An 11,881-nucleotide genomic window follows, 5' to 3' on the forward strand; every position below is an offset into this window, starting at 1 on the left:
TTTCAATTGTGAAAAGCAAAAGAAAAAGAAGAAAGATAGATCACAAGTTCACAAAGTTCGAATTTTTGAGTGCCAGAAGAGAGGAGTTTAAACCCAGGAAATCCCCTTCAAAGGGATAACCAACTCAACTGAGATTTACAGCAAATCATTCAGAGAGGAAACAGAGAAAGAACTTACAGTCACGGAAAACTATGTTGTCACCCCTTAGCGACAAAACAAAGAACTGCGAGATCATGCCGACTTCTCTGTGCGCTGAGAAAAGGAGAAACTCAAATCCAGATCCCTCGTCTGATCCCTCGCTTATGTCGTCTTGGTGCTCAGCTTAAGACAAGGGTGATCAGTTCGTTCTGGTATAAAAACCCGAACCCGAAATCCGGCTGCGAAAACCGCAGGTAAAATGACCCAATAAAGTAAGGGTAAAAACAGAGGGATAAAAATCCTCTGTTGTTCTAATCTTCTGTTTTTCCATGTTTTGCTAGGTGCAGAATGCGACACGTGGATGATGCATTACCAACAGTCAAGATGATATATGTTGGTTGAGGCCATCAAAACCGGGTTTTCTCTTTGTGAACCAGACCGGGTTTTCTACCCAACCACTCGTCGTCACTCTCCCCAACCTCAAACTCAAAGCCCTTGTTCATCTCTTCTTCTGAAATGGTAGAAACAGAGACCTCCCCGATTTCCGGCCAACCCTGCTCCTCGTCCGTCGCCGCCGGTAAATCCAGGGGAACACAAGGGAAAGGGCCGAATGAACCCTTAGTGGGACCCATGAAGTATGAAATGTTAATACCACCCATATCAATACTCGCCATCACGGTCGACGATGAGTCGGAGAAGGAAGGCCCACAGCTCTCTTCGTTGCCGTTGATAGTCACAAACGACGACGACGGCGGAGAGTACATCGCTGAAACCCCATTATTAGCATTAGCAGGGCAGTTTATTTCCTCCTCCAACGCCTTCATGATCTGCATAAGCGTTTCTTCTTGTACGGAAAACCCAGCTAACAATAGCTCCTCTTCGTCCTCATCCTCTGCCTCAGACAACGCCAGAGTACGTGGTCATTTTCCGACTGCTTCAAAGGTTCCGTCGTACTCAGGCAGTTCCCGGATCTGTTTCATCATCTTCTTCTCAGCAACACTGAAACAGTAGTGGTTGAGGAAGGAGAGGAGAAGAAAGCTTTCTGCTCTTCTCTTGTCCTTGCTCTTCTCTTGTCCTCTTCTTCTTCTGCTTTACGATTTGAACAACAGAAGGAAGGAATTGGGCGGATAAAGAGAAAACCCGGTTTGGTTCACAAAGAGAAAACCCGGTTTTATGGTCTCAACCAACATATATCATCTTGACCGTTGGTGATGTATCATCCACGTGTCGCATTCTGCACCTAGAAAAACATGGAAAAACAGAAGATTAAAACAACAGAGGATTTTTATCCAAAACAGAGCCCCAGTCCTCGAGAGTCGGTAACCTGGAACCCTAACCTCGTCCATTGAGAGTCGGTAAGCTCGCTGCTACAATGAGAGTCGGTTACATTTAGAGCCAGGGTAGTGGTGGTGTAAATGTGTAATCCCACTATTTCTTTCCTCCTCTCTCTAACTCTCCTCTCTCACGTCTCTCTCTTCCCTCACTCTAGATAGCCAAGGTACTAACCACTAGGTTAATTCATTAACTCATTAAATAAAGCATAACTTTAAATATTTAAGCAAGCTTAGAGAATCATATTAAAAAAGATATATATTCTAAGGTTCCAAAATTTGGGGCATTACACATATATATCTCTTCAGTTTGCTCTCCGTGAAGAAAGGCATTTTTGATATCCAACTATTTTAGCTCCCATCCTTGGTTCACTGCACAAGAGATGATTACGTGGATTGTAATCATTTTTACTACAGGTGCTAAGGTCTCCTGGTAGTCAATCCTATATATCTAAGCAAAGCCATTCGCCACCAGTCTTGCCTTGTATCGATCCACAGTCTCATCGTCATTATGCTTGACCATGAACACCCATTTGTAGCTAACTGGTCGCTTTTGCAGATGAAGAACAACCAGATCCCATGTGTTATTCTTGTAAAGAACTCTCATCTCCTTATTCATTGTCTCCTTTCACTGAGGTTCTATATTTTCCTCCTGCCATGTTTTAGGGATAGAAATAGAGCACAAGGAAGACACAAATGCACGATATGATGGGGAGAGAGCATTATATGACACCACGTTAGAAATATGATACTGAGTTCAAGTCTTATTGCCTTTCTACAGGCAATAAGAACATCAAGAGACTGATCAAAGTTGGGAAGAGGTTATACCGAGAAGGGAAGACTCAGGATCAAGAAGCAATGGAGTAACAGTGGTAGTGTGAGTGATAGTTTTAATTCTTTTTTTTTTTTTTCAAGAGAACAACTATATCACTAGACCATTATGTGATTTCTACTGAATCTATGGTTCCCCTGAATGGGAGCCTCCTGCTCCTGAATTGAAGACTCCCTTTGTACAATGACCTCTGGACCAATGGGAACCTCTGAAGTAGTAGTCTTTATTCTAGTGTCTCTCCGAGTAGCACCATCATCTATAGTAACGTGTAAAGGACAATCAAAAGTAGGAATCTAAATCACCTCTTCACCAATAGATGACTCCCCCTGAAGAGGTGGAAAGTAACCCTCAATCTCATGAAAGAACACATCCATGAAAACAAAAAGTCGTCGAGAAGGTGAATGATAGCACCAATATCCTTTTTTAGTGGGAGAGTAGCCCACAAAAGTACACCAGAGTCCACGATGTTCAAGCTTGCTTTGAACTTGATGATTACAAATAAAGCTAACGCAACCAATGACCTCGGGAGGAACAACAAAAGTTTGAGACCTGGATAACAACTCAATAGGACTCTTAAAACCAATTACGCGAGAAGGCATCCTATTGATGATATAGGCAGCAGTGAGAACAACCTCACTCCAATAGGGAGCAGGGACTTGCATCTCAAACATCAAGGAGCGAGCAACCTTAAGGAGATGGCGATTCTTGCGTCAAGCACACCATTCTACGCCGGAGTATCCATACAACTAGTCTGATGAATTACACCATGATCAACCAAGTAAGACTGAATGAACCATCCATATATTCCTTCCTGTTGTCAGTTTGCAGTATCTTAATTTTAGCATTAAACTGGGTCCTAACTATGCAATGAATTCCTGAAAGCACTGAAAAACCTCACTCTTATGATGTAACAAATAAATTCAAATAGAATGAGTATTGCAAGTAATAAAAGTAACGAACCATCGATAGCCAGAAACAGAGACATGACGGGGCAAGTCCTCAAACATAAAAAAATGAATTAAAGCAAATGGAACGTACTTCTATTATCAGAAAGAGGATAAACATTATGAATTTGTTTTGCCAAACCACATGTATCACAAATAAACTAGTCCATAGTACAGTGTTTGACTAATGTTGGAAATAATCTAAATAAAGTGCACTATGGGGGTGACCCAGACATCGATGCCATCCCAAAGGTCAGAGAAGGCCAAATCATATGAAGTGTGTAGAGTCTGAGAGGGACCAATGTCTAGGTAATTGAGACCACCATTCATTCTACAATTGCCAATCTTTGCCCCAGTCACCAAGTCCTAAAACAATGCGCTAAGGCACGCAAGCTTGAGCCTCGACTCGAGTCGCATAAGTTCGAGCCCCCGGCTTAAGGCTTGCAAGCACTAGCCCCAGCTCAAGGTGCACAAGCCAAGCCCCAGCCAGGCACCTCAAGACCTTACGCACTAAGGCACACAAGCTCGAGCCCGGGCTTGGTACCTCAAGCCCTTACACACTAAGGCCCACAAGCCCAAGCCCCAACTCAAGGCACACAAGCCTAAGCCCCAGCTCAAATCGTACCCAAGCCTCGGCTTGGCACCTCAAGACCTTACGCACTAAAGCACCCAAGCCCAACCCTGGCTCAACACCTCAAAACCTTACACACTAAGGCCCCCAAGCCCAAGCCCCAGCTCAGTACCTCAAAACCTTATGCACTATGGCGCGTAAGCCGGAGCCTCGGTTTAGCTCCTAAAAACCTTATACACTAAGGCACACACAAGCCTGAGCCCCAGCTCAGCACCTCAAGACCTAACACACTAAGGCACGCAAGTCCAAGCCCCATAATGGCACCTCAAGACCTTACGCATCAAGGCAAAAAAGCCTTAGCCCCATATCGGCACCTTCAAACCTTACGCACAAAGGCTCACAAGCCCGAGCCTCGGCTTGGCACCTTAAGACCTTACACGCTAAGGCATGTAAGCCCGAGCCCTAGATAGATGCCTCAAGATCTTACGCACTAAGGCACATAAGACCGAGCCTCGACTCAGCACCTCAAAACCTTACGCACTAAGGCACGCAAGCCCCAAGTCAATCTTATTTAATCTTCGGCTACTGAGAATATGTTATGTTTTGGGGCCATTGATCCATGACGTGCAAAACCCCACCGACATTCTACAATATCTTTTATTTTTTAAGGTGAATAAAACGTTTGATCAAGAAAAGACTATTTGAATTCCTATGAGTAAAGTCCAAAGAAAAGGAGATTGCACGATGTTACATTCCATAAACCGATCTTGAGTTGATCTTCTGGATTTCTTTGGCTGAGAAATCCCAGCAACAACCAACGAACCAGCCCTTCAAACGTCATGGCGAACCACTGAAAAGATCCATACCAAATGCACGTTTGTTGTAAGAATAGGGACAACCATGCTCCTGAACCAGACAAGAAGGAGAGAGTGATATGAACGACTTATAAATAAAGAGAAAGAGAAAGTTACAGATAAAGAAATAAAGAAAGAAAGAAAAGAGGAATAGGGTTTGATTCTACTAATCTGAAACTCGTGATTTGAAACCCATTTTTTACTCTCAGATTTCTCAGATTTTGGGATCCAAACTCTCCTCTTCCGCTTCCTCCACCTATTCAGGTTGTCCGGCAACGTAATCTAAAATCCCTTATCCTGCTTTTCTCCTCAAAAACTTCAGTTTCCATTGAAGATAACCAACCAAAGACGACGTAAAGGGCGAGAAACAAGGCTGTAGAGAAGAAGAGATGCCAAAAGTAAATGATCACATCTACGAATCTGGGCGCAAGTAGGACAAGCAGCAGGACCACAAGTGAAAACATGGTTCCGACAATGAATTGATACTTGAATTTCATAAGCTCTTCTAGGATTAACATACAACCTCTTCTTAGTTCTTACTCCATAAGGCTTGTTGCCTAAGACAGATGGCCAAGAAAGAGAGAGAAAGTTATTTGCAATATCCTCTTGCAGCAACTCAGCCCCTCAAATGACATGGCGAAGATTAAAAAAAGCGAAAACCATTTCTTTACTCTCATATTTCTCATATTTCAGGGTCTCCTGACTCTACTCTTCCGCTTCCTCCACTTGTTTTGATTGTCTGGCAACTTAATCTAACATCCCTTCTCCTGCTTTTCTCCTCGGAACTTCAAGTTCCATCGAAGATAACCAGCCAAAGACGATGTCGGCGGCGAGAAACTTCATCTAAGATCCCTTCTCCTGCTGTAGAGAGAAGATTTGTTGAACGAAGTACTTCTTGAGAGAATGAGAAAGTTAGTAAATAATAATCGAAGAAGAACGTTTGATAAAAAGGGCGGGCTATATCGAATGTAACCAACCGGCTTAAGTATTACTGTTTTTCTTATTACGCCCCTACTTTAATAAGATTGTTAATGAAAATAAAGGGTAAAAATGTAGTTTTACTTGTAACAGGTTTAATTACCAACGGAAACACCAGGAACATGGGCCTTAGGCCGCGTGACGTGAGGGGTAGCCATGTAATGCCAGCAGTGCAAGTCACGAGGGCAAATGTCAAGAACTCAAGATTACGTATTAGTCGACCATTGGTGAGAGATTAAAAAAAAAGAAAAGAAAAAAAAAACCTAAATGAGACATGAACTCATTATTTACCAAAGCAATGGCTAGCCCTAAAGCCCATCTCGGGCTTACTGTAGACCATCGAAATACCATTGGATGAAACAGTCATGACTCGTGACATTCTCTTCCACTTGTAATGTTTATGCCTTCGTGAGGTTTTTTCACTTTAATTTTAAGTACTAAATTTTTTTTCTTCTTGGATAGAAAATACTTGCCTTCGAGCTAAATAAGAAATTACATCTTAAAATTCGATCTAAGATCCCTTCTCCTTCTTTTCTCCTCATAAACTTCAGGTTCCATTGAAGATTACCAACCATAGACGACGTCAGCGTCAAGATACATGGCTGTAGAGAGGAAGAGATTAAAAAAGTAAATGATCACCTATGAATCTGGGTGCAAGTAGAACAAGCAGCAGGACCACAAGTGAAACCATGGTTCCGGCAATGGATTGATACTTGAATTTCATAAGCTCTTATGGGATCACCATAGAACCTCTTCTTAGTTCTTACCCCTTAAGGCTTGTTGCCTATGAGAGATGGCCAAGAAAGAGAGAGAAACTTATTTACAATCACCTCTTGCAGCAACTCAGCCCTTCAAACATCGCCTGAGAAGATTAAAAGAAGCGTTCCAAATCAGATGATCAGCTCATTTGGAACTCCTGATTCGGAAACCATTTCTTTACTCTTAGATTTCTCGTATTTCGGGGTCTCCTGACTCTCCTCTTCCGCTTCCTCCACCTGTTTCGATTGTCCAATAACATAATCTAACATCCCTTCTCCTGGTTTTCTCCCGGGAACTTCAGGTTCCATCGAAGATAACCAACCAAAGTCAATGTAAGTAGCAATAAACTTCATCTAAGATCCCTTCTCCTACTGTAGAGAGAAGATTTGTTGAACGAATAACTTCTTGAGAGAATGAGAAAGTTAGTAAATAATAATCGAAGAAGAACGTTTGATAAAAAGGGTTGGCTATATCGAATGTAACCAACCGGCTTAAGTATTATTGTTTTTCTTATTATGCCCCTACGTTAGTAAGATTGTTAATGAAAATAAAGGGTAAAAAGGTAGTTTTACTTGTAACACGTTTGATTACCAATGGAAACACCAGGAGCGTGGGCCTTAGGCCCTATGACATGAGGGGTGGCCATGTAATGCTAGCAGTGCAAGTCACGAGGGCAAATGTCAATAACTCAAGATTACATATTAGTTGACCGTTGGTGAGAGATTAATAAATAAATAAATAAATAAAACTAAATGAGACATGAACTCATTATTTACCAAAGCAGCAGCTAGCCCTAAAGCCCATCTTGGACTGACTGCAAACCATCGGAATACCATTGGATGAAACAGTCATGACTCATGACAATCTCTTCCACTTGTAATGTTTATGCCTTTGTGAGGTTTGTTCTCTTTAATTTCTAAGTACCAAATTTTTTTTTTCTTCCTGGATATAAAATACTTGCCTTTGAGCTAAATAAGAAATTACATCTTACGAAAAATTCGATCTATTTATTACAATGATGGGAAAGAATCCTTCATGTATCGACACTAGTTTATAATGTGTCTCGCAAAGAAGCTTCAATCTCTTTATACGAAGTTTCATGATCATCGACTCTAGTCTAGGTTTTTGCAAGTACCTAGAAATCAAAGGCAACAAGGAATCTATCGACATGCAATGTTGGTTAGCTAGAATCAGCGACTGGCCAATCGACCAATCGACGACATTGACAAATTCCATTTTACGCATTGATCTGAGCTAGTCAACCTTGATTAACTTCGATTGATCTCTAGGTCCTAGTTCAAGTTTGACCACTGAGTCAAGGTTAGGCCTCGTTATGAGTTTGAATCGTAATAAAGTCCATTACCACATTTATTTTCTTCGTAGAATTTATCATATTTATTTAAAAAAACTCATTTTTAGTAATATGGAGATTGGAACATCTTTTACCTAAAAAAAGAAGGATTGGAACATCACCAAAGTCATGAGGAACATTTGAACTTACAGAGCTATAAGAAAAGATAGGTCCATTGGTACACTTTGATCGTTATCACCTGACCCCTTATTTGGGTGACAAAATGGGGCAGTGCTCCTTTGTGGCGCAAAAGAGGTGGCGGTGCACATATGAGGACTTGGAGCACCTTAAGGCACACACCTGTGTTAGGGGTCACTGTTCGGATGCTCCATGCCGTCGGAAGTACACTACCACCTGTATCATGCTACATAGGAACTGGATCTGACAAAATGAGGGATCTATATCCATATGTACTAATTTAGTGAACAGTTGTTTTGTGTTTAAGTATCAACAAAATTTCAATCCCATCTAATCTGCCACGTGATAGATCTTATGCTTGCTTTTAATTAGGGTTGTCGGTCGGATGATATTGATTGGATTTAAAGAGCTTGCCTATTGGCACATAATAGTCAAGACTGAAACTTGCAAGCCCAATAAAAAAATAATATGCATAAATGAAAACCCATGAAAAACCTTACAAGCCCAATAATGAAGACGAAACAACTTACAAGCCCAATTTGACATTAAGCCTATATTTGGTAGCTAAGAAAAGAAAAATATAAAAAACATATTAAGTCAAAAAAAAAAAAAAAAACATAATGGTTTTTTATTTATCCATCTCCCTCATCAAATTCAAAAAATTTTGATCTTTTTTTTACATAGCATAAGTTTTGGATTCAATTTTGGTCGGCTTCGATCGATCTTATAAGGCTAAATTGAAAATCAAGAAATTAAAAAAGATTAAAAAATGGAAACCGTAACATAACGGAACCCCTACACCCATACTCTATGATGAAATAACCGTCCCACTTTATTGATCCTTCCACGAATCATTCACTCCAGTGCTAGCATTGGAATTTTTTTTTTTTTTTTTGCTTCTTTTTTTTTTTTTTTTTTAATTTCCCGTGAGACCTTTTTGTTCGGCCAATGATTGACGCTCATGTCCCCGAGGACTCGGGGTTACAAACTTACAAATACAAAACCTAACTCTAAAACGTGACGTTTAATTCCATGGTTGCGTGTCAAATTTCCTTAACCAAAACTTTGAATCCTGAACCACCAATGTGTCGTGGACTCGTGCTTCTTTGGGTTGGCGGACTAAATGGGGAAATCCAAAATTCCAAACTGCCAGCGTTCGGTGCCGCGACTTCTGTTCAATATTCCACAAACCCATTATAAGACACTTCGAGACAAATGGTTCGACACGTGGTTCGAAGTAACTGGATCCACCTCAAATTTCATTCCAAATTCAACCAAAATACAAGGGTATTTTAGTAGTTTTAAGCTTCCAAAGCTGAGAAATATCTCCCCAACCCTTCCTTTCGGCGAGAGACGTCGATCACACAAACAAAGCCGTGTGTGCGTGTCTGAACTCTGAACTGTGAATAGCTGAAACTCTCTCTCTCTCTCTCTTCTCTTCTCTTCTCTTCTCTTCTCTTCTCTATCTTCTCCTCCGGTGAACAGAGTTGGAACACGAATCAAGGCAGGGCAGGATGGCCGTAGTGCTAGGCAACTTGGTGGTCCTGGTATCTCCTTGGGCTGGAATTCCGGACCGGAAGGCTTGGCCGATGCTTGTTGACGTGGTTATGAACATGCCCAGGAGGGATTTGCACGCCATCAACGGTGCCAACGTCTCTACTTCTCTTGCCGCCGCCAAGAGCTTCGACCCTGATGGAGAAACCAAGAATTTTTGGATTGGCGATCGACACAGAGCTAATTCCAAGGCTAATACTTTCGATTTTGATGCCTATTCAAGTGACGAGGATAACAATAACAATGGGAATGGAGACGAGGATAACAACGAGTACGATTGGGAGAAAAAAATGCGGAAGAGAATGAAGGAGTTGGAGGAGATGAAAGAGCTTGAGAAGAAAGCAGAGGAGTTGCAGAGTCGAATGGATGACGATGAAGGCGATGGTGATGGCCAAGGCAAAGAAGAGACGGAAGAAGAGAAGAGGATTAGAGTGAAAAGAGCACTCGAAAAGGTTAGTCATGACTCGTGACAGTTAATTTCACGATTACATCAAAGCTTTCTATATCCTGATTTTTCACAATTCCATTATTCTGTTTATTTCTTGGAGTACAGATCCCCTCCCTTGCAGGTAACCATCCCACCCCACCCCACCCCACCCCATTTTACCCCTTTAGGGCTCAGTTGAGGGCTTGATTGTCTTATATATCCTTTCGCTGGTGCAGTTAGGTTAGTTAAATTAGTTCTGTTGTTTCAAATTACTCTCTTTCTTTTAGTATATATATTTCAATTACCATTAATATGGTTTTGGAATAGTTGGAAAAGTGAAGGCCTCATTCGATTGTGAATTGTGAATAACAATAGGTGGCGAAGGAGCAGGCTGAGCGGAGAGCGACGGCCAAGTTAATGTTTGAGTTGGGTCAGAAGGCTTATGGGAAGGGCATGTATGGTCGGGCTATTGAGTTCTTAGAGGGTGCCCTCACAATCATTCCCAGACCTACTCTGTTTGGTGGAGAGGTCAGTTCTGATCTAGAAGAAAGTAGACTATTTTTGGGAGGATGTTTCTTTTGAAATCAATCTAACAATCAGAATTCAATTTGTTATATCAGATACAAATATGGCTCGCGATGGCTTATGAGGCTAAGAACCGCCACGCAGATTGTATTGCTCTCTATCAACAGCTGGAGAAGCAACATCCTTGTGTCAGTATCCGACGCCAAGCTGCTGAGCTTCGCTACATTTTGCAGGCACCCAAGCTTAAGATATCTGCTGAAGAGATGGTTACCATACCATTGATTGGTTCCAGTTATGACAGGTTAGTTGAGTTTTATTTGGTACAATTCATTTGTTCAGTTTGTGATTTCTGTGGCTTCTTATTTTTGGGTGAGTAATACATGGCTATGTGATTACTTGTGGCTCCAGTGGCTAGAGAAAACTTGATTAAAGAAAAGAAATAAAGAAACATGATTAGGTAATTATAAGTCTTTTCAGATTTCATTGGTCACCCATGAAATGACACTTCATTGTGATTTGGTCAAGTTTGAATTCATTCAACCCATGGCAATTCTTGGTACTATGTTTAGTTATTTCTACTAAGCTGGAGGCGCTTCAGCTTAACGTATTGGAACATGTGGCTTCCAAAAGTTTTAGTGCTTGGATCTTCAAGCTAGCATTGGATAGGAATGTTAAAAAAACTAAAGGGCATACCCAGTGCATGAGGCTCCCATCATTGTGGGGTTTGGGGAGTCATAATGTATGCAGCCTTACCTTTGCGCTGAGAGGCAGTCTCCCAACTCGAACCTGTGACCACTAGGCCGTAATAGAGCAACCTTATGTGTGATCATTTTCTTCTGTGGCATTCTTTTTCGAGGTGCGGCTGGACTCTTTTCCTAGGAATATCCTTGATCTCATAATGATTGGTACCTTGGAGATATGGACGTTTGCAAGACAACTTTCAAAGGTGTTTCCTTTCAAAATTGGATTTAACAAGAAACAATGATAGAAAATTTTAGGAGAATTGATTTGAGGCCTTATGTTCCTAGGCTGATGCACTGAGCAAGCAATCTCTGTTCTTTTGTTATCCAATTCTCTGAAGTTCTGAAGCTGTCTGCTATGGGAAGGAACTATCATACCTGTTGTTTTTCTGTTATTGGAGGAAATTATGAAAATATTTTCAGTTTATTTATTTATGGGCTTTGCTAACCTCACAGGAACTATGAAGCAGGTCGCTCACTGCCTGTAAAGTAGGGGGATAGAAAAATAAAAATTATTTTACCTGGGTTGGGCAGTAAAGCTCTTGAGGCTCATATATCTGTAAGGATAGCATTTCGTACATTCATATTCTCTCTATCTCTCCTGTTCTTTGATCTTCCACTGACTATCTGTTGGAGATTTCCTAGGGTCTCGGCTCTAATGACAACCCATACCTGCAAAGACTGTCCATTAACCTCCTTCATTTTTTATGGTTTTTTTTTTCTTGGGTTGGGGGTGGGG

The 11,881-nt window shown here is 41.3% G+C and overlaps 2 protein-coding genes across 4 annotated transcripts in view; one reads left to right on the top strand and one right to left on the bottom strand.

The window, feature by feature from the left end:
* LOC122077097 (AP-4 complex subunit mu) overlaps positions 1 to 291 on the bottom strand; it is a 21,731-nt gene extending 21,440 nt beyond the window's left edge. The window contains exon 1 of the mRNA XM_042642892.1: positions 178 to 291. Coding sequence (XP_042498826.1) covers positions 178 to 235 — 58 coding nt within the window. The 5' untranslated portion in view covers positions 236 to 291. The remainder of the gene's footprint in view (positions 1 to 177) is intronic.
* Positions 292 to 9,228: 8,937 nt separating this feature from the next.
* LOC122075408 overlaps positions 9,229 to 11,881 on the top strand; it is a 4,431-nt gene continuing 1,778 nt past the window's right edge. For 2 of the 3 annotated variants that reach the window (XR_006139245.1, XR_006139246.1), the window contains exons 1-3: positions 9,229 to 9,902; positions 10,253 to 10,405; positions 10,498 to 10,703. Coding sequence is in view for 1 of the 3 variants with exons in the window: in XM_042640428.1 (XP_042496362.1) it covers positions 9,411 to 9,902; positions 10,253 to 10,405; positions 10,498 to 10,703 (851 nt within the window). In the remaining 2 variants the exon portion in view is untranslated. The remainder of the gene's footprint in view (positions 9,903 to 10,252; positions 10,406 to 10,497; positions 10,704 to 11,881) is intronic. The other variant, XM_042640428.1, reaches the window with a different exon arrangement.

The sequence above is a fragment of the Macadamia integrifolia genome, chromosome 4 (assembly GCF_013358625.1).
Source record: "Macadamia integrifolia cultivar HAES 741 chromosome 4, SCU_Mint_v3, whole genome shotgun sequence".
NCBI classification, from domain to species: domain Eukaryota; kingdom Viridiplantae; phylum Streptophyta; class Magnoliopsida; order Proteales; family Proteaceae; genus Macadamia; species Macadamia integrifolia.